General features: G+C 44.1%; 1 protein-coding gene across 1 annotated transcript in view; it reads left to right on the top strand.

The window, feature by feature from the left end:
• Positions 1–23,175, top strand: part of LOC147102152 (heat shock factor protein 5-like) — a 57,078-nt gene extending 33,903 nt beyond the window's left edge. The window contains exon 3 of the mRNA XM_085964427.1: positions 21,251–23,175. Within this exon, the coding sequence (XP_085820553.1) occupies positions 21,251–21,360 (110 nt within the window). The 3' untranslated portion in view covers positions 21,361–23,175. The remainder of the gene's footprint in view (positions 1–21,250) is intronic.
• Positions 23,176–24,033: the final 858 nt, after the last annotated feature.

The raw sequence follows: 24,033 nt of genomic DNA, 5'->3' as shown, positions 1-24,033 counted from the left end.
AACACAATAACAACATAACATAACATAACACATAGAACACTTGTTAACATCATATAGAACCAGTCAGTGTAACTACACTGTTGAACTAATTGCAGGTAGGTATAAACCTTACCCACACCCAGGAGTCCATTAACTGTTTACAGTCTTATCAATCCCTGTCTACAGGTCAAGTTTAACTACAGGCTTTCTGGTGCGCTGTGACCTGCATGGCTGAACGGGTGTTTGCTGAACCACCCCAGTTGTATCCCTTAAGTTCATGTCTGTACCACACAGGTCCCTTGTCACGTTATCACTATTGTGTCCTTCGTCACTTTGTGGCATTTCCCTCATCTCGTCTCTTTGTGGCAATTCCCTCAGCTTGTCATCCTCTCTGTCCTCCTGAGGCTGAAAGGTCTCTGTGGTTTTCAGTAGGTGCCTCCTGTTTCTGCAAAACACATTGCCGTTCTCTGTCATGACACTGTATGACCTGGGTGTTGTATCCGTGTGTTAATGGAGACACGGAATGCCGGAGCTGGTTTAACAGGTGTTTACTGAACAAAGTCTGGAGGTGAACTAAAAGATACAAGACACTATACAGGCTTATATAGCCCGAGTGGCCACTACCGGCATTACAGTACACAGGGGCTCTTAAAGGCACATACACCACAATTCCTCCCCTTTGAGACAACCAGTACATAACATTTTAAGTAATCATTAATTAACATGTTTACAAGAACAATAATCTACACATTTGCTGCAGTTAATCAATTATAAGTCAGTCTCTCTGGAGGCTTCCTGACTCGGTCCGGATAACGCCTCGGTGGTGTAGTAGTTTTCGGTGGTGTAGTAGGTTCTTTTGGCAAGGTCGATTTGGCTTGAATGCCAGTGTCGGGTTCATCTGGTTCCAGTATCACCGGATCGGAGGTAGATACTATGGGTATCTCTGCTTCATCATTAGGCGTATAGAGTTGTGGTGTAGGTTGTCCCTTTTCGGATGACTCTATGATATGGTCAGCATGGCGCCTTATTATGCTTTCTCCAATGTCCACGGTATACATCAGCGGTCCTAGTCGTGTGCAAATAGTTCCAGGCTGCCATTTCTCGGTACGGTAGTCCCGGGCCAAAACTTGTTGACCTATCTGGAAGGTTCTAGTTGGCCTTTCATTCATGCCTTGAAATTGCCGGGTCTCTACGTCCCTTCTGATGTTTGGCTTGATCAAATCCAGCCGGCATCTTAGTCTTCTATTGAAAAACATCATGGCGGGAGTTTGGTTTGTAACCACATGTGTTGCATTCCTGTATGCAAACAAGAAGTTATCTACCTTATGCTGTAGATTTATGTCTTCATTACCCATGGCCTTTATGGCCTTCTTGAAGGTCTGGACAAACCTTTCAGCCAATCCATTGGTGGCGGGATGGTATGGGGTGGACGTGTAGTGCTTAACCCCATTGTTTTTTAAGAACTTCCTGAATTCTTCGGACACAAATTGCGGTCCATTATCAGAACAGATCTGTTCAGGCAGCCCATTCCTGGCAAATATGGTCCTTAATACTGTGATGGTTTTTTCCGTGGTGGTGGAGGACATCTTTATTACCTCCAGCCACTTGGAGTGTGCATCAACCGCGATTAAGAACATTGAGTCCATAAATGGACCAGCAAAGTCGATGTGCACCCTTTGCCATGGAGATGAAGGCCACTCCCATGGATGTAGAGGGGCTTGTGGTGGGGCGTTTCGGACCTTCTGGCATCCTAGACAGCCCTTGGTCATTTCTTCGATGTCTCCATCGATACCTGGCCACCACACAAACGCTCTGGCTAGGTTCTTCATTTTCACTCCACCCAGATGCCCCTCGTGAAGCTCCTTTAGCACTTTATCCTGGAGTTTGGGTGGAATCACCACTCTGGATCCACACATCAAGGTTCCTCGGCACACTGACAGCTGTTCTCTTCTTTGCGAGAATGCTGGCAACAGTGGTTCGCCATGTGCTGGCCATCCCTTCACCATTAAATCGTAGACTCGTGAGAGAGTCGGGTCATTTCTCGTTTCCTTTTCAATGGTAGAATTTGTTACTGGTAGACATTCCACTATGGTTGAGTGGAACATCTCCACTGGGTCCACTGTAGGTGCCTCTTCTATCGTTGGCAACGGTAGACGCGATAAACCGTCAGCATTTCCATGCTGTTTCGATCCTTTGTATTCTATGTCATATTGGTGTGCCCCTAGGAAAAGGGACCACCTCTGTAGCCTTTGCGCTGTCATAATGGGAACGCCCTTTTTAGGGTTGAATATGGAGACGAGGGGTTGATGGTCAGTCAACAAGGTAAATTTTTGTCTGTGTAGGTAATGGTTGAATTTCTTCACTCCCCATACCAGGCTGAGTGCTTCCCTGTCGATCTGGGCATAGTTATGCTCAGCTGAGTTCAATGAGCGTGACGCAAAAGCTATCGGCCGCTCCGAGCCATCAGGGAATCTATGCGATAATACCGCTCCTACGCCGTAAGGGGATGCATCGCACGCCAGTCTGATTGGCAGTGATGGGTTGTAATGAGCCAACACTTCCTTGGACGTGATCAAGCCTTTGCATTTATGGAAGGCACGTTTACAGTCTTCGCTCCATTTCCAATTTACTCCCGTTTGTAGCAGTTCGTTAAGAGGGTGCAGAACAGTTGACAAGTTCGGTAAAAATTTATGATAGTAATTTATCAATCCCAAGAACGACCTTAATTGTGAGACATTTTCAGGTGCTGGGGCTTTTATGACCGCTTCAATTTTTTCAGGTGACTTATGCAACCCTTCTTCGTTAATTATGTGGCCACAATATGATATTTGTTTCTGGAAAAATTCACACTTGGGGTGATTTGCTCGTAGGCCCCGTTCTCTCAGCCTAGTGAGCACCTGCTCCAAATTGGCAAGGTGCTCATTGTCGTTTTCTCCTGTTACAAGGATGTCGTCTAGGTAGCATTGAGTCCCCGGAATCCCTTGCAGGACTTGCTCCATAGCTCTTTGCCAGATAGCTGGAGCTGATGCTACTCCGAAAACCACTCGATTGTACTGGTACAGGCCTTTGTGTGTGTTTATCATGAGATACTTTTTAGAGGCCTCCTCAACCTCCATCTGTAGATATGCCTGTGCCAAGTCAATTTTGGTAAAATGTTTCCCTCCGGATAGTGAGGCGAAAATATCTTCTATCCTCGGAAGAGGATACTGTACCGTGTGAAGGACCGGGTTTACAGTCACCTTGAAGTCCCCACAGATGCGAATTTTTCTCTGTTCTTCAGCTTTATCATTATTCAACGTTTTCTTCATGACCGGGACGATGGGTGTTGCCCACTCGCTCCAATCTATCTTGGATAATACACCTGCCTTTTCCAAATTCTCCAGCTCTGCCTCGACTGCTGGACGAATTGCGTATGGCACCGGCCTTGCCTTAAAAAACTTGGGAATTGCCGCATCTTCCACTTTTATTGAGGCGGTGACGCCTTTCAAGGTTCCTAGTTCCTGTTGAAATACTTCTTTGGCGTTGGCCAAGATGTCTTTTAATCGTTCAGGTATGACGTCATCATCATTTTTTTTCTTACTGGTCACCGTCAGTGCCTGAATGGAGTGCCAGTCTAAATGTATCTTCCTGATCCATTCACGTCCCAACAGCGGTGGACCACCATCTTGCAGAACGTATAAATACAACTTCTGTATTTCCTTGCCGTTGTATACAACAGGCACCCTTATTTTCCCTCTGGGGTATACTTTCTGCCCTGTATATGTTTTCAAGATAATGGATGTGTCTTTCAAAGGTATATGCGGAAATAGCTGCTCGTAATCCCGTCGACTTATGATGGTCAGAGCTGATCCTGTATCTAGCTCCATTTTAACTGGGGACCCCGCTATCGTGAGGGTAACCCAAATGGTCTGGTAATCTTCTTTGGCAATTACATTATGTAATTTGAGACAGCTTAGTCTCTTGTTTCCGGAGTCGCTATCACTCTTCTGGTCTTTGGAGCTACTGTCTGTCATCATTTGTACCTTTCTGTACTTTTCCTTATTGATTTTTTTTCCTGTCAGTGGATTTTTTGTTTCCAGATCGGCATACACGTGTAATGTGTCCCATCTTTCCGCATTGCCTGCATGCTTTGTCCTTGAACCAGCAGTCCCTCTGGTCATGGGTGGATCTGCCGCAGCGATAACATCTCTCAAAACCCTGTGTCATTTCATGGGTGCCGAAGTCCTGTGGCTTTTGCTGTATCTCTGCAGCTCCTCTTGCTGCTGCTTCGTATGATACAGCCACACTGAAAGCCTTGTCCAGTGTTAAATCTTTCTCAGAAAGTAGCCTTTTCTGTGTTCCTTCACTTAGGAGACCGCAGACGAATTTGTCTCGAAGAGAATCTGCCAGTCCTGCCCCGAATTGGCAGTGCTTTGACAGCTTTTTAATTCGGTGAGGTAATCAGCGTTACTTTCATTCTTGTGCTGATTCCTCCTGAAGAATTTGAATCGTTCCACTATCAGCAGCGGTGTTGGGTTTAAGTGCTCCTGTAGGGTATCAACAATCTCCTTAAAATTCTTGTCCATCGGTTTGGCTGGAGTGATTAAGTTTTGTAACAGCCCGTATATCCTTGCGCCCATTAGATTTAGAAGTACCGATGCCTTTTTATCATCCTCTATTTCATTCGCTGTGCAATATACCTCCACTCTTTCCACATATGTGATCCAATCCTCCACATCACTATCGAAAGCAGTAATATTGCCAGTCTTAGGCATCCTGAAAAAAAAAATGGCGCCTCCCGCGCTTTCCTTTCTTCCCTGCCGAGAAAAAAATGGCGCCTCCCGCGCTTTCCCACCGCTGCTGACAACGCTGTTCTCCGCGGTTTTTATTTATACAGATATTTTTAATAGTTGGAGACTCGTTCCCGCCGGACTCTGGGACTTTTCCCTCCCTCTGCTTGGTCCGAACACCGACCTGCTTTGCAGCGCTGGCCGTCTCCCGAGTGCTCCACCCTCCGTCTCTGTTTGCCTCCGCCTTTGCTGCTCGGCCCCGCTGCAGAGCCAGCCAATTGAGCCCCAGCCCGCCGCCCAGGAAGGATTATTGCAGTACCTGCCACCAGCCCGGCTAGCTGGTGAAACCAGAGTTTTTTCTTTTTTTTTCTTCGACCTTCGTCTGTGGAATCGATCTCCTTGAGGTGCTGCCGAATTGCAGGTAAGTCCGTTTCCAATTCGTCGCCACTGTTGTATCCGTGTGTTAATGGAGACACGGAATGCCGGAGCTGGTTTAACAGGTGTTTACTGAACAAAGTCTGGAGGTGAACTAAAAGATACAAGACACTATACAGGCTTATATAGCCCGAGTGGCCACTACCGGCATTACAGTACACAGGGGCTCTTAAAGGCACATACACCACACTGGGGGTGACCTGTTGTAGAACGGTGGCTCTTGTAGGCCATGACTCAGGTTTTTCAATGCGAACTATATCCTTCTCCTGTAGAGGCACTAGTGTAGTGGCTGTGCGGTCATGAAGTGTTTTTTGTTTCTGTTGTAGTTTCCGAGCCTTGTCTGCCCACACCTCATCTCTGTGGTCAGGTGTGACATAACTGGGAAGTCGTGTATGGATTTTCCGACCCAGTAAGAGCTCAGCTGGAGACTTGCCACTTGCTAGCGGGCCCACCCTGTACGACATCAGGGCCAGATATGGGTCAGTGTTGCTGTGTGCTGCTTTCTTTAATAGTCTTTTCACAATCTGTACCCCCTTCTCCGCTTTTCCATTAGCCTGAGGATAGAGCAGACTGGAGGTTACATGATTAAACTCATACTCTGAAGCAAATGACTGAAACTCATGACTGGCATAGGGAGGGCCATTATCAGAGACCAGGGTTAGAGGGATGCCCTGCCTGGCAAAGATTCACTTCAGGTGAGTTATTACAGCTCTTGATGTGGTACTGGACAAGAGAGCCATCTCCGGATAGTTGGAATAATAATCAATAACTAACAAATAGTCTTTTCCTTCATAGTGAAATATATCAGTTCCAACCTTTTCCCAAGGTTGTGATGGGAGCTCTGTGGTAATGAGGGGCTCTTTTGTTTGCTTGTAGTGATACTCCTGACATGTCGCACACTCGCTGATCAACTGGTCAATATCAGAGTTCATGTTTGGCCAGTAGAGTGCCTCACGTGCTCTCCTTTTTGACTTTTCTGCACCCAGGTGCCCTTCATGTATCCTGTTGAGCATTTCTCGTCACATAGAGGTGGGCACTACTATCCTGTCACACTTAAGCAGTAGTCCATTGACCACAGAGAGCTCAGACTGAATGTGATAATATTGTTTACATGACCCTTTCTTCCAGCCCTCTTGAAGATTTCTCATTACTTTACTCAGGACTGGGTCCTTTGATGTCTTGTGACTATCAGATAGTTGTTCCTGTGTGGCGGGCAATGCTGCGTAGACCATATCCACATGAAGAGCCACATCCTCTTCTGATTCACTGTTTTGTGTGGCGTAAGGCGCAGCCCTGGATAGTGTGTCTGCAATGAACATTTGTGTCCCTGGCACATATGTTAGCTCAAAATTGTAACGTTGAAGTCTCATCATTAGGCGTTGTATCCTTGGTGACATGTCACACAGATTCTTCTTTGCGATCCCTAGCAGTGGCTTATGGTCCGTTTCTAGGATAACCTTGGGAAGACCATAGATGTAGGTATGAAATTTTTCACACCCAAATGCCAAGCCAAGGCACTCCTTCTCGATTTGTGCATACCGGCACTCTGTAGCCGTCATGGAGCGTGACGCATACGCCACTGGTTGCCATTCTCCTTCATCTTCCTGTAGAAGGACAGCCCCTAATCCATTCTTAGAGGCATCTGTGGACACTTTTGTCCTCTTTTTAGGGCAGAAGAACTTCAGCAGGGGTTCACTTGCTAGAATGTGTAGCAGCCCCTTCCATTCTCTCTCATGTTCATGTCCCCATTGGAACTCTGTCTCTTGGTGCAGCAGTTTTCTCAGATGAACAGTTTTCACTGCTAGATTTGGAATACATTTTCCTAGGTAGTTAACCATGCCAAGGGCCCACTGAACCCCTTTCTTGTCCTTTGGTTTCTCCATGTCATGTATAGCCTTTACCTTTGACTTGTCTGGCTGAATCCCCTCTGAAGAGATCTTGTCTCCGAAGAATGTGATTTCATTGACACTGAACTGACATTTGTCTTTATTTAGTTTGAGTCCATACTGCTGTATTCTCTGAAGTGTTTTCTCCAGTCTGGTGTCGTGCTCCCCCTGAGTGGAGCCCCATACTACCAGATCATCCACGTACACCCGCACTCCCTCCAGGCCCTCGATGATTTGCTCCATTGCTCTGTGAAAGATTTCTGGGGCAGAGCTAATACCAAAGGGCAGACGCTGGTAGGAGTATCGACCAAACGGGGTGTTAAAAGTGCACAGCTTAGCACTTTCTTCATCAAGTTTCAACTGCCAGAAACCATGCGAGGCGTCCATCTTGGAGAAGACTTTCGCTTCTGTCATTTCGCTGACTATTTCCTCTCTCTTTGGAATTTGGTAGTGCTCTCTTTTGATATTGGCATTAAGGTCCTTGGGATCCATGCAGACACGCAATTTATCAGTTTTCTTTGAATTGACGCAGACCATGGAATTTACCCAGTCAGTCGGTTCCTCAATCTTCTTTATGACAGCTAGTCCCTCCATGCGGTCTAGCTCTTTCCTCAGTTTTTCACGGAGAGCCACTGGAACTCTCCTGGGTGCGTGAATCACAGGTTGTGCATCCTCTCTCAGTTTGATGGAGTATGTAAAAGGCAGTGCTCTGAAACCCTGAAAGACATCTGCATATTTGTGTGCTATAGTCTCATGAGTCAGATTTGTACTATCTTGGGGGGCACTCTGCACACAGTTCTGTTCATTGATAGTATAGATTCGTTTTACCAAGCCTAAATCCACACAGGCCTTATCCCCCAACAGTGACTCATGTCCTTCAGGCACTATAACAAAGGTCAAAGGGTGAATGTGATTTTTTACCTTAACATTCAGCCTACACGTTCCTTTTGTTTCAATGCTTTGTCCATTGTATGCCTTCAAAGACACTGTCTTGTTCAGTATTTTAGGTCGCACTTTGAGATTCCGTGCATCACTCCAACTTATGAGGTTTGCCTTAGCACCTGTATCTAGCTTAAAGGTAACAATGGTGCCATTCACCAGCAAGGGAGCTATCCAAACTTCAGTCTTTGGTCCTACAGAGTGCACTTCATTAGCATTTTTGCCCTGTTTTGACTCATTTTGCACCATTCCAACAAACAAAGTCTCTGCTCCTGTCTCTTCAGTCTCAATAGCATGCACTGTCTTTTTACCTTCAGTTTTCTCTTCCAAAAAATACATCTTGGCAAAGTGATTCCTGCCTTTACATTTTGCACAGTTCTTCCCATAAGCAGGACACTGTCTGGCTACGTGTTTATTACCACACCGTCTGCATTCGTAAGGCATCATCATCTTGAACTCTGCGGGCCCTCTTGTGTCCCTTTTGTGTACCACATCCACCGGCAGGTTTTTCAGCCCCAGGGCACTCCCTTCTGCTGTGCTGCTCCCTTCGAAAGTTTTCGTGTGCATGGCTGAGAGTTCACTAGCATGACATATTTTCACTGCTGCATCCAAATTTAGGTCATTGTCTCTAAGCATTCTCTCCCTCACCTTCTTGTCGAGTATTCCAAAAACGACTTGATCGCGTATCATCGATTCCTTCAGGTACCTAAAGTTGCATGTTTGTGCTTTTATTTTCAAGTCCGTCAAAAAAACATCAAAGGATTCCCCTTGCTTTTGCACGTGGGAGCGAAACACGAATCTCTCATACGTTTCATTCTTTTTTGGAGTGCAGTATTCATCGAACCGTTCTATCACCTTGTCCAGATCATTTTTATCATCTTCGGCTGCAAACGTAAATGTATTAAACAGCTCAATTGCCTGCGAGCCAGCCACTGTTAGCAACAAAGCCAGTTTACGTGTTCCAGAGCTAGTCGAAGCGTCAATCGCTGTGAGGTAGAGAAGAAAGCGTTGCTTGAAGACACGCCAATTTTCATCCACATTTCCTTCTAGTTGCAGGCTAGCCGGAGGTTTTATTCCTTCCATTGTTGTAGTATGTCCTTATCGTGAGTTCTATAAATCCTGGTACCATGTAATGTTATCTTAATAACGTAATTACGAGTCTCACAAGCAGTTGTAGAGGAGTGCCATTTATTCAGTCCTGACTCTGTGTCTCTAGTACAGTATCTGAAGCATGGCCAAGATGGCGTCGGATCCCGCCCCCGGATATGACATCAGCCGTCAACCAGCTGTCAATCAAACCCTGCTGTCTTTACGACAGCTACGGTTATCCGTACAGAACCCAAACTGTAAACAGCTACTGGGATAACTGTTAACTATGGAGAGCTATTCAAGTGCAAACTGCTTCCACTGAGATGCATCAAATCTCTCCCCTGGTTGTCAAACAGTATAGGAGGTGCTTTTAAAATAAAAAAAACTGTACGACAGGAAAAAATCAAAGCTGCATTTCCTTAAATTTTATACATTTAGGTTTCCTAGTTTAGGAATTGATAAAATGATATGCAAAGTTTGGAAGTCTGCTTTTGAAAGGCTGGACAGCATATTCTCAGCAAGAGTTCTTCAAAAGTCTGTTATTGAAAATTTAATTGAACTCTCTTCTGCACCATTTACACCAGTAAACTCCTGACCAAGGGTTCATGTTCCTCTTTTTTTTAATTTCTTTTCATTGATGTCTCATGCAACGGTTTAAAAACATCTGTGCCACAGTCTTTATGTGGTGTTTCCAGGAGTCCCTCCAGATCTGAGCCTGTGCTTTAAGAGCCACTCACCAGGGAGTGAATGCCCTATGCGATCTGCAGGATAGTGCACTGTCACTGCTAGCTGCAAGATGGTGCATCCCCATTTCTCTCCCCCTCCAGCACCATGGTAGAACACAAACCTCCACACAGCAACCATTTAAGGTGCAAGATCTGTGGACCTATGACAGCCAGCGAAGGTGGGAGTACCAGGCAGTCTGGCACCCATTTGTGGAGCACACACAAGACCCAGAGAAATGTCCGTGCAAGTAAGAGGGGAGCCGTGGACAAACAAATGCCTCGTGATGTGCCACAATGCTCCAACCCTACAAGGGCCATCGATATCAAAACCCAGGAGCCATCACCATATGCTCCAACACAGCACATTGCCCGAGAACGCTGCACTGAGCCTGCAGACGCGACCTTCAGCCTCCTGCTGAGGTTAGCGCTGGAACGAGCGCATTGCACCACAGATTCTCTGCTCCACTGATGTAAATTAGCAGGCAGCACCAAAATACCAGTGTTCTTTCTGCGGGTGACCATTAGCCTTGGCCAGTGCTGTTACCAGCAGGTTTTCGACCAACTCAAATTTCTAGGCCATAGAGTACAAAACTAAGGAAGTTATGCTAAACCTTTATAAAACACTGGTGAGCCCTCAGCTGGAGTATTGTGGCAAATTCTGGGTGCCACACTTTGGAAAGGATGTCAAGGCCTTAGAGAGGGTGCAAAGGAGATTTACTAGAATGCTAACAGGGATGAAAGACTTCAGTTACATGGAGACACAAGAGAAACTGGGGTTGTTCTCCTTAGAGCAGAGAAGGTTAAGGGGAGATTTGATAGATGTGTTCAAAATCTTGAAGGGTTTTGATAGTGTAAATAAGGAGACACTTTCCAATGGCAGAAAGATCGGTAACCAGGGGACACAGATTTAAGGTAATTGGCCAAAGAACCAGAGGCCACATGAGGAAAAAAAAATTTACGCAGCGAGTTGTTATGATCTGGAATGCACTGCCTGAAAGGGTGGTGGAAGCAGATTCAATAATAACTTTCAAAAAATAAATACTTGAAAAGGGAAAAGTTTGCAGGTCTATGGGGAAAGTGCAGTGGAGTGGGACTGATATGATAGCTCTTCCAAAAAGCCGGCACAGGCACAATGGGCCAAATTGACTCCTTCTGTGCTATATCATTCTATGACTCCATGGTTCAATGAACCCTCACATTCCTTGGCAATCAACTCACTTCTCACCTGAAGTTGATTAAAGGACAAAATCCATTTTAATATTTTATTTGCTGACTGATGCTGCAAGAATCTGGCTCCTCCAATTCTCCCAGTTCCTGCCACCTTCCTCCCAGTGATGGCAGACCCTAGGCAACGTACCAGATCATGGGACCCCAATCCCACTGGAATTATTTAATGTCCATGCATTTCACACCTCAACCTTTTCTTATTTGTTGTCAGGATGTGAGCAATTCTGCCATGGCCTCATTTATCACTCATCCCTAGTTGCCCTGAGATGGTGGTGGGTCTTGCCTTTGAACCGCTGCAGTCTTTGTGGTGATGGTGCACCCATGATGAAGTTTGGTGTGGAATTCCAGGATAATGACCCAGCAATAATGAAGAAACGTCAAGTCACGCTGGTATGTGACATGAAAAATAAGATGTTTCCACGACATTTTTGGTGGTAGAGGTCACAGGAGATGGAGCAACTGTCAAAACAACCTTGGTGCATTACTGCAATGCATCCTGTGGATTGTGCACCAGTAGTGGAGGAAATGGATAATGAGTCCAGAAACATAGGGCACCAATGAAGCAAGCTGCTTTGACCTGGGTAGTGTCAAGCTCCTTGAGTGCTATTGCAGTTGAACAAGTCCAGGCGAGTGGTGAGTATTTCATCACACTCCATACATGAGCCTTGTAGATGGTGGATAAGCTTTGAGTGGGTCATTGCAGGGTCCTTAGCCTCTGCACTGCTTCTAGCCACATTTATAATATGGAATGTCCAGGTGAGCTTCAGGTAACCCCCTTGATATTGATTGTTAGGGAATTGGCAATGGTGGTGTCGTTGAAGGTCAGGAAAGACGCCTAGTTTTATTCTTGTCTGAGACGGTCAATACTTGCTATTTATGAGGTGTGAATCTTACCTGACACATCAGCTCAAACCTGGGTGTTATCCAGGTCCAAGCTGATATGGGCTGCTTCATTATCAGATGAGTTGTGAATGGTGCTGAACATGGTGGAATCATCAGGGAACAGCCCCAATCCTAACCTTAAGATAGAGGGAAAGTCATTAGTGAAGTACATAAGAATATCAGAAATAGAAGCAGGAGTAGGCCATTCAGCCATTCGAGCCAGTTCCACCATTTAATAAGATCAGGGCTGATCTTTTACCTCAACTCCACCTTCCCGCACTTTTCTCATATTCCTTAGTATCCAAATATCTATCGATCTCTGCCTTGAATATACTCAACAGCTGAGCATTCAAAGCTCTCTGGAGTAGAGAATTCAAAGATTCACAACTCTTTTGAGTGAAGAAATTTCTCCTCGTCTCAATCGTAAATAGCCGACCCCTTATTCCAAGACTGGGACCCTTAGTTCTAGACTCCCCAGCCAGGGGAAACATCCTTCTACCATCCACCCTGTCAAGCCCTTTAAGAATTTGTTTCAATGAGATCACCTCTCAATCTTCTAAACTCTAGGGAATATAGACCTAATCTACACAATCTCTCCTCATAGGACAATCCCCTCATCCCGGGAATCAGTCGCGTGAACATTCATTGCACTCCCTCTAAGGCAAGTATATCCTTCCTTAGGTACGGAGACCAAGGCCAGAACTTTCCCCTAAAAAAAGATGGGTTTGGAGCATGGAGACAACTAAAATGTTAAAAATGGGATTCCCGACCTGATCTTGCCTCCAACCCGCCCATGTCCAGTTTTGCAGGAGGCAGGATGGGAAGGGGGTGGTGGACGGGAGGTGACCAACCCACTCCCTGGGGGCGTTACCTCAATTTAAATATTGTAATGAGGCTGGAGCCTCTTTTTTCCCCCCTCCATTTTGTGTTTAACTGCCTTTGGACAGGTTTCACACAATTCATGAAACCCGCAGTTAAACAGAGGCAGGGACTGCTGCATCCAGGAAGTAACTGGCTTAATACCTCCTGGATCCAGGGTCCCAACCATACCCACCCCCCGCGATTGGAGACCTCACCCCCCCACCAGGCTTCCAATCACCTTCCCTGGCCAACGCCCCCCAAGTTGAAGATGTGCATCAAAGAGGCCTTGATGTACTGGCTACTTTTTCAACCTGTATTCTTGGATTTTTTTGATGTCTGAGTAAATCAGATTTTTTTACCAATTACCTTCTAGCTTCATGTTTCTGAATTAGAAATATTGGTGTAGATTTTCAACTTGCCACCCAAATATTTGAATTTGTGGAGCGTTGCAGGGCCTTGAATTAAATTTTTGATTTGGTGGAACCAAAACAAGTCCAGTTGGGTTAGATTTAATGTATTTACTTGTTGTGGGGAGGTCAATGTCTTGCCATTGGAGAGGAGCTGGTTTAGCTTAGTGATGGATCTCTCATGCCTGGTTTTGTAGTATGTGTTAGAGAGGAGTATTCTTATTTATAATTTACTCCTCAAATCAATAGAATTCTTAAACATTGAATATCAGGTATCACAGACTTATTAAGTATACAGTCCATGTATAATAGTTTTTAAACATACACTTAAAAGACAGTACTTATAGCAAAACTTTGCTCGATTAGTTGAGGAACTCAAGTGCGTCACACTTCCGAGCTTATTATACAGGTTTATCAGACTTTAACGAATCCTACGTATATGTTCAAAACTCTCATTTTTATACCTATTTCCTTACCCCCTCTACCTGACAATCCCCATGATTATGCATTACATTATTATACAAAAGTTATACTACATCCCCATATAAGGCAAATTTTAATGAGCTTCTTCACTTGTCAATAATTTTAGTTTTAATTACCTATTTTTCCGTAGACCGGTACAATTCCCCAACTTTGTTATCTTATCGATAATTTCACTCTTGTTACATATAATTGCTATTCCACCAAGTGAAACTTCTAATTAGAAGCCTGTCTTTGGTTCAGTACTATTCCATACCAATCTCCTACTTCCATAAAAGATAGGTATACTCAGAACTAATCGTTTTACCTGCACTTGTTATCAAGTGATTAAAGTTCTCTGAAATATATATATTGGGATGCACTGGCATGTCTTCTAATTAGGTTTACTGAAGTGACTAAACTGACCATTGCTTTAAGGTCAGTCTTAGTTCAACATTTCAGTGGTCACTGCATCTAAATTGATTTATACTTCCCTTTTAATAGACAAAGGCTAAAGGTTAATATTACTACAATATAAAGAGAAATCAATGGCAGTATAATATTAGCAGACTTCAGGACAGTTTGATTAACCCTTTCCTTACAGTCTGCACTCTTAGAAGCTTACAGTTGTGCTAGATTGGGAAGAGGGCTGATAGACATCTTAGGGATCTTCAGTAAACAGCAGCCCTCTGTCCAACCCGATAATATTGTTTTTGCTGCGAATCCTAGATAAAGGATCAAGAACCATAGTGCAGGACACCACCAAAGTTGAAAAAAGTAGAAACGGTGACTAAATAAATCAAAAGATAATGATTAGGTGTAGTTTAAAAGTATGCAATTGTAGAGGATTGTAAGATTAGAAAGATGTTACAATATTAGGGTCTTGCCTTAGATATTCTCTTAGGTACAGCAGTGCTAGTCACTCCCATCAGTACTTAGTGGAGGTTTTCCACTGTCTAATATCTAACTATATAATAGTTTAACCCAAGGATTTAACAATGGTATCTGCTTGTCATCTGAATTGGATATTTGTGTCTTTTGCATGTGTGCTTCTTCAATCTTTTTGAAGGTGGACTGAGAAACATTTGGTAAGACAAAGCCAGTTATGAATCGTTAAGCTGCTTTATTTCATAGCAAGTGAACATACAGAGTTATGTTCGGATTCATTTACTTCAAACAGTAAAACTTATTTTCATGTAATAATATAAAATAATGAAAATGCTACACTTCCCCATATCAGTCAGTCAACTTGCTTGACTTAAAAAATTGGGATTGCTTTTCATGTACATTGGACAGGTGACCACTGCACTGCCCAATGATGTCGGTGGGAGGTCCAATCAATGTATGTGTTTGGGCCTCATTTAAGTTTGAATGGCAAACTGTCAGCACTAATCGTACTACTTAAAGGCACTTTACTAATTGGGAGGGTGGGAAATCCAGTGGGCTTGCGAATTCTTAAAGCCAGTCTACACCCCTTAAAGGGGAGGTGGCATTTCCATTGGTCATGTGTGAAATCTGCATTTCTGGAGCAGCAGGCACATTGTTGATAGCCAGGGTACTCTGCTTTTTGGATATTGCTCTGGAGATACTTATTGAACAATTCAGGGCTACGAAGGATGTCCTGTTTCCCTCAGATGGCATACAAGTGCCATGCTAAATAGATCAGCAGGCATAGAGGGAGCAGGTGAGCAGCATCATTCTCAGTACTTGGCTGCAATGCTGGATAAAGCTTAATGGCCTAACTAGGACTGCCAAGGTAAAACTCCTCTTCACTCTCACTCTGAATACTGCCCTGCAACACCACATTTTTCCTCCAGCACTATCAATCCTTCTCTCCCCTGCTGCACAAGCCTCTACCTCAATCACAATTAACTACTTCACTACACCTCCTTCTGCTTATATTCATACACTTATCACTGCTACTGCCCTCAAAACTGGCACAAACAACATTCTGCTTTTATTTTGTTTCAACTTGGATTAATTCTCACATTTCTGTTAAGTTCTTTGGTACACTGTATACACTTTCTTTCATCTACGGACTTCCCCCTGTTGCATAAACTTGCTGCTTCTTCCTCTCAGTATGCACACTACGCTAAGTTGCCACATACATCTTCACAGGGTACACACTAACACAATCCCACTCTTGCAGGACAAGCTTTGACACAACAGAAGGAAGACTACAAGAACCTTGGGAGATACAGCTAAATTGCAAATTCTTACTCCAAGGGTGGATGCCACCATTGACAATATTGGTGGATGAAGGACATGCTGCATTGCAGATAAAATATGCAGTTGGGTATTCATTCATTCTCTTTTTCTCCTTCCACTTAATTCTCTAGCTCACACACAGCATGGCAAATGAGGACTGCATTGTACTGCCACTCATCAGCTATTGTTAACCCTTGCCAGGTGACAGTGTGGCTCATTGGGAGCCCTCTCCCTTCTGAGTCAGAAAGTCATGGGTTCAAGCCCCACTCCAGAGACTTGAGCACATAAGCTAGACTGATCGTGCAGTACTGAGGGGGTGCAGTACTGAGGGAGGACTGAACTGTTGGAGGTGCCATCTTTCGGATGAGACGCTGAACTGAGGCCCCATATGTCCTCTAAGGTGGATGTAAAAGATCCCATGGCACTTTTCAAAGAAGAGCAGGAGAGTTCTCCCCAGTGTCTTGGCCAACATTTATCCCTCACCCAACCTTACTAAAAAAACATTATCTGGTCATTATCTCATTGCTGTTTATGGGACCTTCTTGTGTGGAAGTTGGCTGCTGCATTTCTTACAATACAACAGTAACTACACTTTAAGAAATACTTTATTGGCTGTAAAGTGCTTTCGGATATCCTGATGTCTCAAAAGATGTTATATAAATGCAAGTTCTTTCTTTTATCAGTAAATGGACACATTTTGAGTGCACTAATCGACTCATGGAGCTCTGACAGCTTCATTAGTGAGTGGGCTGTCAGTAAGTTAAAACTGCATATTTACCCCTCAGACAGGGAAATTGCAATGGCTCTGACGACACTGACCATCAATTCTTCCGGCTTTTGTCTTGTCGACCTTATCCTCAATGGCCGCACTTATTTCTCCACCCGGCTTGGGGTGCTCAAGAATCTATGCACTGATGTGCTCCTGGGACAGGATTTCCAGAAACAACACAAAAGACTCACTTTCGAGTTTGGAGGGTCAAAGCCGGAGCTTACTATTTCCAAAGTACCATTTTGTGCGCTTTCGGCGGCTTCGCTCGACGAGCCCTCCTTGTTTGCCAATCTTTCCCCCGATGTAAGCCCATAGTCACTAAATCACAACGTTTTAGCCAAGATGATCGAGCCTTTATCGAGGCAGAAATCTCTCGCCTTCTAGCTGACGGTATCATTGAGCCATGTTCATCTTCCTGGCGGGCTCAAGTCGTCATTGTTAAAAATCCTCTGAAGCAACACAAGAAACGTCTTTGCATCGATTACTCGCAAACTATTAACCAGTATACCGACCTGGATGCCTACCCACTACCACACATCGATGACATGGTCAATAGCCTTGCCAACTACAAGGTATTTTCAACTTTTGATTTAAAGAGCGCATATCATCAAGTACCGTTAAAGGACTCTGACAAAAAGTATACAGCCTTTGAGGCCAATGGTCAGCTTTACCAGTTTTGTCGCCTTACATTTGGGGTCACCAATGGGGTGGCCGTCTTTCAACGGGCAATGGATAGCCTAGTCAAACAGGAGAACTTAACGGACACTTTTCCATATCTGGATAATATCACCATTGCTGGTCATGACCAGAAGGAGCATGATGCCAACCTCCAGAAATTTTTTGACGTTCTCCATCGTCGCAACTTAACCTTAAATGAGTCCAAATCTGTGAAATCAGTACCATCAGTCAACATCCTTGGCTACTGGGTGGGCAACGGTGCCATCAAACCGGATCCGGAGCGACTTCGTCCGCTTCAGGAGCTCCCTCCCCCTACGAATCTCGGCTCTCTTCGTCGGGCACTCGGCATGTTCACCTATTATGCAAAATGGATACCCCACTTCTCCGACAAGATCCAGCCCCTGCTTCACGCTAAGTCATTTCCATTGGAGGCAACGGCTATTTCAGCTTTCAACCTCCTCAAGCGACAACTGGAAAAAGCCACGCTTCGTTCCATTGATGAAAATCTTCCTTTCATGGTCGAGTGCGATGGCATCGGATGTGGCGATCTCTGCTACCTTGAATCAAGGTGGTCGACCCATTGCATTTCTGTCCAGAGCTTTGCAGGGTAGCGAGCTCCATTATCCTCCTGTCGAGAAGGAGGCTACGGCCATCATTGAAGCGGTACGTAAATGGAGTCATTTTCTCGCTCGTCGACATTTCACACTTATAACCGATCAGCGCTCCGTGGCCTTTATGCTGGATAACCGGAAACGCACTAAGATCAAGAATAACAAAATACAACTCTGGAGGATGGAATTGGCTGCCTTTGGATACACCATACATTATTGACCCGGCAAAGAGAACGTGGCCCCGGATACCCTCACACGGGCATTCTGCTCTTCTATGTCAACTTCGACTCTGGCGGATCTTCATACTGACTTATGCCATCCTGGCGTTACCCGTATGTTGCACTTTGTGCGATCTAAAAATCTCCCATTTTCTACGGAAGATGTGAATAGAACGTGCTCCTCCGGTAAAATATGTGCGGAGTTAAAACCGCAATTCTTCCGTCCATCGGATGGCTCGCTCATACACGCTATGCAACCTATGCAGCGACTCAGCATTGACTTTAAAGGGCCATTGCCTTCCTCAATGCGGAACACCTATTTACTGACTATGGTGGACGAATATTCACGCTTTCCCTTTGCTTTCCCCTGTCCCAATATGCTTACTTCCACAGTGATCAAATGCCTTGATCAAGTCTTTTCCCTTTGCGGTATAGCCAATTTCATCCACTCTGATTGGGGTCCCTCCTTCATGTCAAGCGAACTCAAAAGTTATCTCTCCCAACGGGGAATCGCCACAAGTAAAACGACACCGTACCATCCCATTGGTAATGGACAGGTTGAGAGATACAACGCTATCACTTGGAATGCTGTTCATCTTGCGCTGAGGTCACGCAATCTACCAGACCAGCAGTGGGAAACTATGCTCCCTGACGCGTTGCATTCCATCAGGTCTCTCCTTTCTACTTCTACCAATGTCACACCTCACGAGCGATTCTTCAGCTTCCAGCGTCGCTCCACCCATGGGACGTCTCTACCGTCATGGTTGGCAGCTCCTGGCCCCGTGCTGCTCCGAAGATTCATCCAATCATCGAAAACCGATCCTTTGGTCGACGAGGTAGAACTTACGGACGTCAACCCCACGTACGCACACGTGCGGTACCCGGATGGCCGGGTGTCCACCGTTTCGCTCTGGGACCTGGCTCCATGTCCGGCTGGTTCCGTGGACCCAACTGATGGAGGGACCCGCGGGGATGAGGCCGACACTCTGCGCTCCCCCAAGGATGACGCTCTACCTGGGTCATTGAGGGATCTGCCGGCTGCCCCGCTGGATCTGCTCAGGGAGCTGAGCGCTCCCCGTGGGATGGCCACCCCGGGCCAGGACGCCGGTCAATCCCCGGCTAACCAACGGGACAAAGCCAGTTCTGCGCCTGTGGAGACCCGTACCCGGAGTCACAATCTCCCCAGCCTCCCTCGGGTCGATCAGAGCAACATGGGCCCTGTTGATCCATCGGTACGGATCAAGCGGCCCAGGGACCAAGACACGGTCCGGGGAGACGTGGTCCGCCTAATCCGTTAAGAGGAAGTCGTCGGACTTCCAAATCTTTTAGGCAGGAAGAATGTTATAAATCTCATCATCAAGAAACTACTTATGAAATAACGCTGGACAGCCAGCTGGTGGCGCCGTCCAAGGAGTATAAATACTCGGACGTGGGCCCCAGCTTGCCAGGGACATTTTGTAAGACAAGGAGCTAGTGAAATACAACTAGACTTCCATGTTCTGAAACAAGTTGATTAAAGCCTTGCTTTATGCTCAAACCAAGTGCGTAGTGAGTTTTATTACGTCAGTACGTGTATTTTGACATTTTTGTGCGCAGTGTTCCTGTAGTAACTGTTGACCCTGCAATGTCAGGTGACATGTATATCAATGTTGGTCTCTGAGTGGAAGAAGTATATTGGAGGGTGGAAGGACTGAGAGATGTTGGACATAACTGTTACTGGGGGCGGGGGCGTGGATTGTTCAGTTTGATTTCTTTTTCTTTAGTCATCCATGGGATGTGGGCATCGCTGGCAAGGCCAGCATTTATTGTCTATCCCTAATTGCCCTTGAGAAGGTGGTGGTGAGCCGCCTTCTTGAACCGATGCAGTCCGTGAAGTGAAGATACTCCCACAGTGCTATTAGGGAGGTAGTTCCACGATTTTGATCCAGCAACGATGAAGGAACAGCAATATATTTCCAAGTCAGGATGGTGTGTGACTTGGAGGGGAACTTACCCTTGTCCTTCTAGGTGGTAGAGGTCGCGGGTTTGGGAGGTGCTGTCGAAGAAGCCTTGGTGATCCAGGTAATGGATAATTTAAGAGTTTACAGCAGCTTCTATAACTTTAGAAAGTACAGCTAGTAAAATGGTAATGGCGAGGGTAGGAGGGTAATGTGTGGCCTTTGCTGGAGATCTAGAGAGGACAAATTGTTAATGGGGTTGACTGGAAAGCTTCTTTCCTCAATAAGCACATTTCTATGCACCTCTGGTCCTCCATCAAAGCAACCCTTTTGGACTATGATCTGGGATTCCACAAAGTCTTATGATCTGCTCAGAGCCGTTTCCGTGCCTGCTAGACTTTCCCCAAATGATTTGCTGACCCCATCAATGCACTAACTAGGAAAAATTACATTGATGGTGCTGAGAAGATGTAATTCCCTTCTGTAATTAAGTCCCACCTCTCAGCAAAAATGTGTTGATAAAGCATCTGCAGGATAAATGCCAGTTAAAGTGAATGATATTCGACCTAAGACTGAAAAAAACACTAAACAGCTCAGAACCCTCTCCAGAAGGCCTATAGAAGACATTTCTCATAAGTACCACAGCACATTTCTGTGGAGGGAGATCTATGCTGATGGGAGAGGCAAGCCAGATGTACATCTCCTGTCAATCCCTGGTACCATAAGAATAACAAACTAATCAACTGCAAGAGCAAAATACTGTAGATGCTGGAAATCTGAAATAACAACAGAAAATGCTGGAAACACTCAGCAGGCCAGGCAGCATCCATGGAGAGAGAAACAGAGTTAACGTTTCAGGTCTGTGACCCTGAACAAGGCAAAATAATCCTTAAGCACTTTTGCCATTCTGCCTCTCCATGACCATGCCAATAAAATACGCTGATTCTGAAGCATGTACATTATTGTACTAGTGTGTATAACTATGTCAAGAAGTTTATTGTATCAGCGTATAACCGTGCAAATGCCACTAAAGTAAAATGTACAACTATAACAGTATATAAACCAATGTAAAACTGCAAAAATAATTTTAAAAAAGTATAAACATCTGTACTGTGATCATATATTTAGACACTTCTAAACAGTTTAATAACTGGGATTTTTTTTTAACTAGATCTTCATCTTCTAGTAGATGTGGCTTGTAACCAGGATCACTTTCAAAAGGAGGAGGATATGTGTGTTTGGGAGGCAGAAGCCAGTCATTCTCCCCAGCTCTCACCATAGCCATTTGACCACTTGAAACAACCTGAAAGTCATACTTTCTACATTAAAATATTAGCATTTAATATTCTACTTTATGATTTATGATTTAGTTTCTTGCATTATTTCAGAAACGTTATAAGTTATATTTTAAGCTAATATTTGAAAGGACTGTTAAATGGTGCAGAAATTATACTTATTTAAACTCTTCAAGCACTACATTTTAATATTACATTAATTCTATTATTCTTTGTAGTTTATGTTGAAAGGCAATGTCTGACTTCTGTAGTAAGTATCCAGCTTTCTCAAATCCTGTATTACAGTCAAGTAAATTGTACCCAGAAACTGAAAGGAGAATTTGATTTGTGCACACAATTTTGTATCGATGTAAAATGACATAGCTTTATGGGTTCCATCAGATTAAATAATTTAGCACAAGGAATGAAAAATGTGTATCTTAAATACGAATTGATGCCATTTCATTGCAGTTTCCAGTGGGCATAAAACTGATCTCAACTAGAGTACTAATTGGGTAATCTCCTTTAGGCCATAATAGAATGAGAAATGAAAATAGAACACTGAGTGAAATATACCTTCTCATTTCTTCTGAATGTATTGTCAGGGCAATGTGCACTGTATTTAATTCCTGCCAGATGTGCATTGGGAGTATTTATGCATCTTGCATTATCAGAAGTTTGTTACAAAATGTAATTACATAATCATAAGGGAGAGTCAAACTTTATCACTTACGCAACAGCCAACTGAACGGTTATAGAGTAGCATTGGCAGAACCTACAAGCAAAGCTTTCTCACCTTGTAAGTGGATTTATAACTTGCTGGACCTTATATGGAATAAAAATACATACAATGGAGAAAAGTGGAGAAAAAAGAATAAAAACTTACTTTTATAATTTCATCTTTAAGTAAATCTTATTTTTTCCATGAATATTGTTCCAAAAATATATTTAATTTGCAAATTGCAGTGAACTTATCCTGCCTGCCAGTTTTATTATAAAGCAAGGTTTGTCATTAGAAATAACTTTAGTGCGATAATTATATTTAAATTCTAATAACTAATATTTGGAGGAGTAAAGGAAGTACAGCTTTCACATACTAAGATTTTTAGCTGTGAATTTTAAAAGACTGAAATATTCCTGAATCAAATGATTTTACAGTGTTACACAGCTGGGCACTTTCTCAGCAGCAACATCATTATCATGTAATGACATTTTGTATACAAGAATTTCTGGTTTGCATTGAGAAGCTTGGAATGAAGAAGCAATGACTTGTTTACAAACTTAACCACAGTCTGAAACTGTGTTATGCAGAAACGCAGCTGGTTATATGGAAATTTCACCACTTGGCCAGAGATATTTGGTTAGATTTTTCACTCACATAGTCAATGGGTTGAAAATCTAGCTTGTGCATGCTTTCTCTTTGCCTGCTGACTGCCTTGTGTGGGCAAATTTATCTCTAATTATCACTGGGAGCAAAGATTTAAAATGTTTTGCTTTCCAGCATTGTCTTCTCTCACCTCTACCAGGCAGTACGCATGCATGAAAAATATTAATGCAAAATAGGATGACTGCTTTTTCTATGAACCATGAACAGTAATATGAATAACAGAACCATCTAGGCTGGGCATTACCTTTTCAATTCCTTCTTAAAAGAATTGTATTGTTTTTATGTGATGTTCTATTTTATTTTCCTAGTCCATTTAATATAAAAAGTATGTGTCCAATGTATGTCAATTTTAGAATGCTATTTCTCTATATATTGTACAGTATTTAATCTACTTCTATGTAATTAACAGTATATTAAAAAGAATGTTTTACTGGTTCACTTTGTACTGTTTTTGCTTTTCATTATACATTCATCAGATCATCTGATAACAGAGAATGTTTATGTACTTTTCCTGCCCAGGTAGTTAGTATACATAGGATATTTTTTTAATACTTTAGGCGGTAAAGAAGTGGCCAAGATGGGGTCTTAAGCTGAAGCACCGGTTTAGCCCGTGTTTAGCGCAAGATGCCATCTTGGTAAAGGAGGTGAAGCCAGCGCTAGGAATGGCTGCACGGAGGCTTGTTAATCAGTTGATTGCCACTTAAAATGCCTGCTAGCACTCATTAAAGAAACTGCACGACATTTTGGTGGCTATCGCTTCAACTAACGCCCTCTTCTAACACCAACCAGCAGTTTGGGAGTAAACACATGTTGTTTTCAAGTGCTACTTAAATGGATACTCACCACTTAAAGGTATATTCACCATTTCATGGTCATTGCTGCTGGAGCTGTAAAGAGGACCTCTGAAACACATCGGGAGACTTTGTCAAGACTTTGCCAACACTCGAGCAACATTTATTCCAGAAATTTTCTGAGGATTTCACCTAAAAAAGGTAGGGGCTAAAAATTTGGTGCATTTGCGCATCCCATTAGCGCCTCTGGGTGGTGCTAACAGGGTGCAAACAACTTTTTGCCCAGGCAAGCAGCTGCTAACGATTCCCGCTAAATTCAGCAGGAGTTGTTAGTGGTGGCGGTAACCGGTAATGCCCCGCCTGCAAAATTGGCCTGCGCCCCCTGAATCTGCACCAGGCAATGACAGCAACGATTCAGGGGGCAGGAACGAGCGGCAGGAGGCTAGCGGGGCGGTAAATAAATGGGAGGTGGCAGGTGGATGAAAAAAAATCAGCCATCTTG

This window comes from Somniosus microcephalus, chromosome 22, assembly GCF_052327205.1.
Source record: "Somniosus microcephalus isolate GS21.2 chromosome 22, FLI_Smic_1.0, whole genome shotgun sequence".
Taxonomy (NCBI): Eukaryota; Metazoa; Chordata; class Chondrichthyes; order Squaliformes; family Somniosidae; genus Somniosus; species Somniosus microcephalus.
Note: the sequence above shows the minus strand (reverse complement) of the source record. Positions and strands in the feature narration are given on the sequence as shown.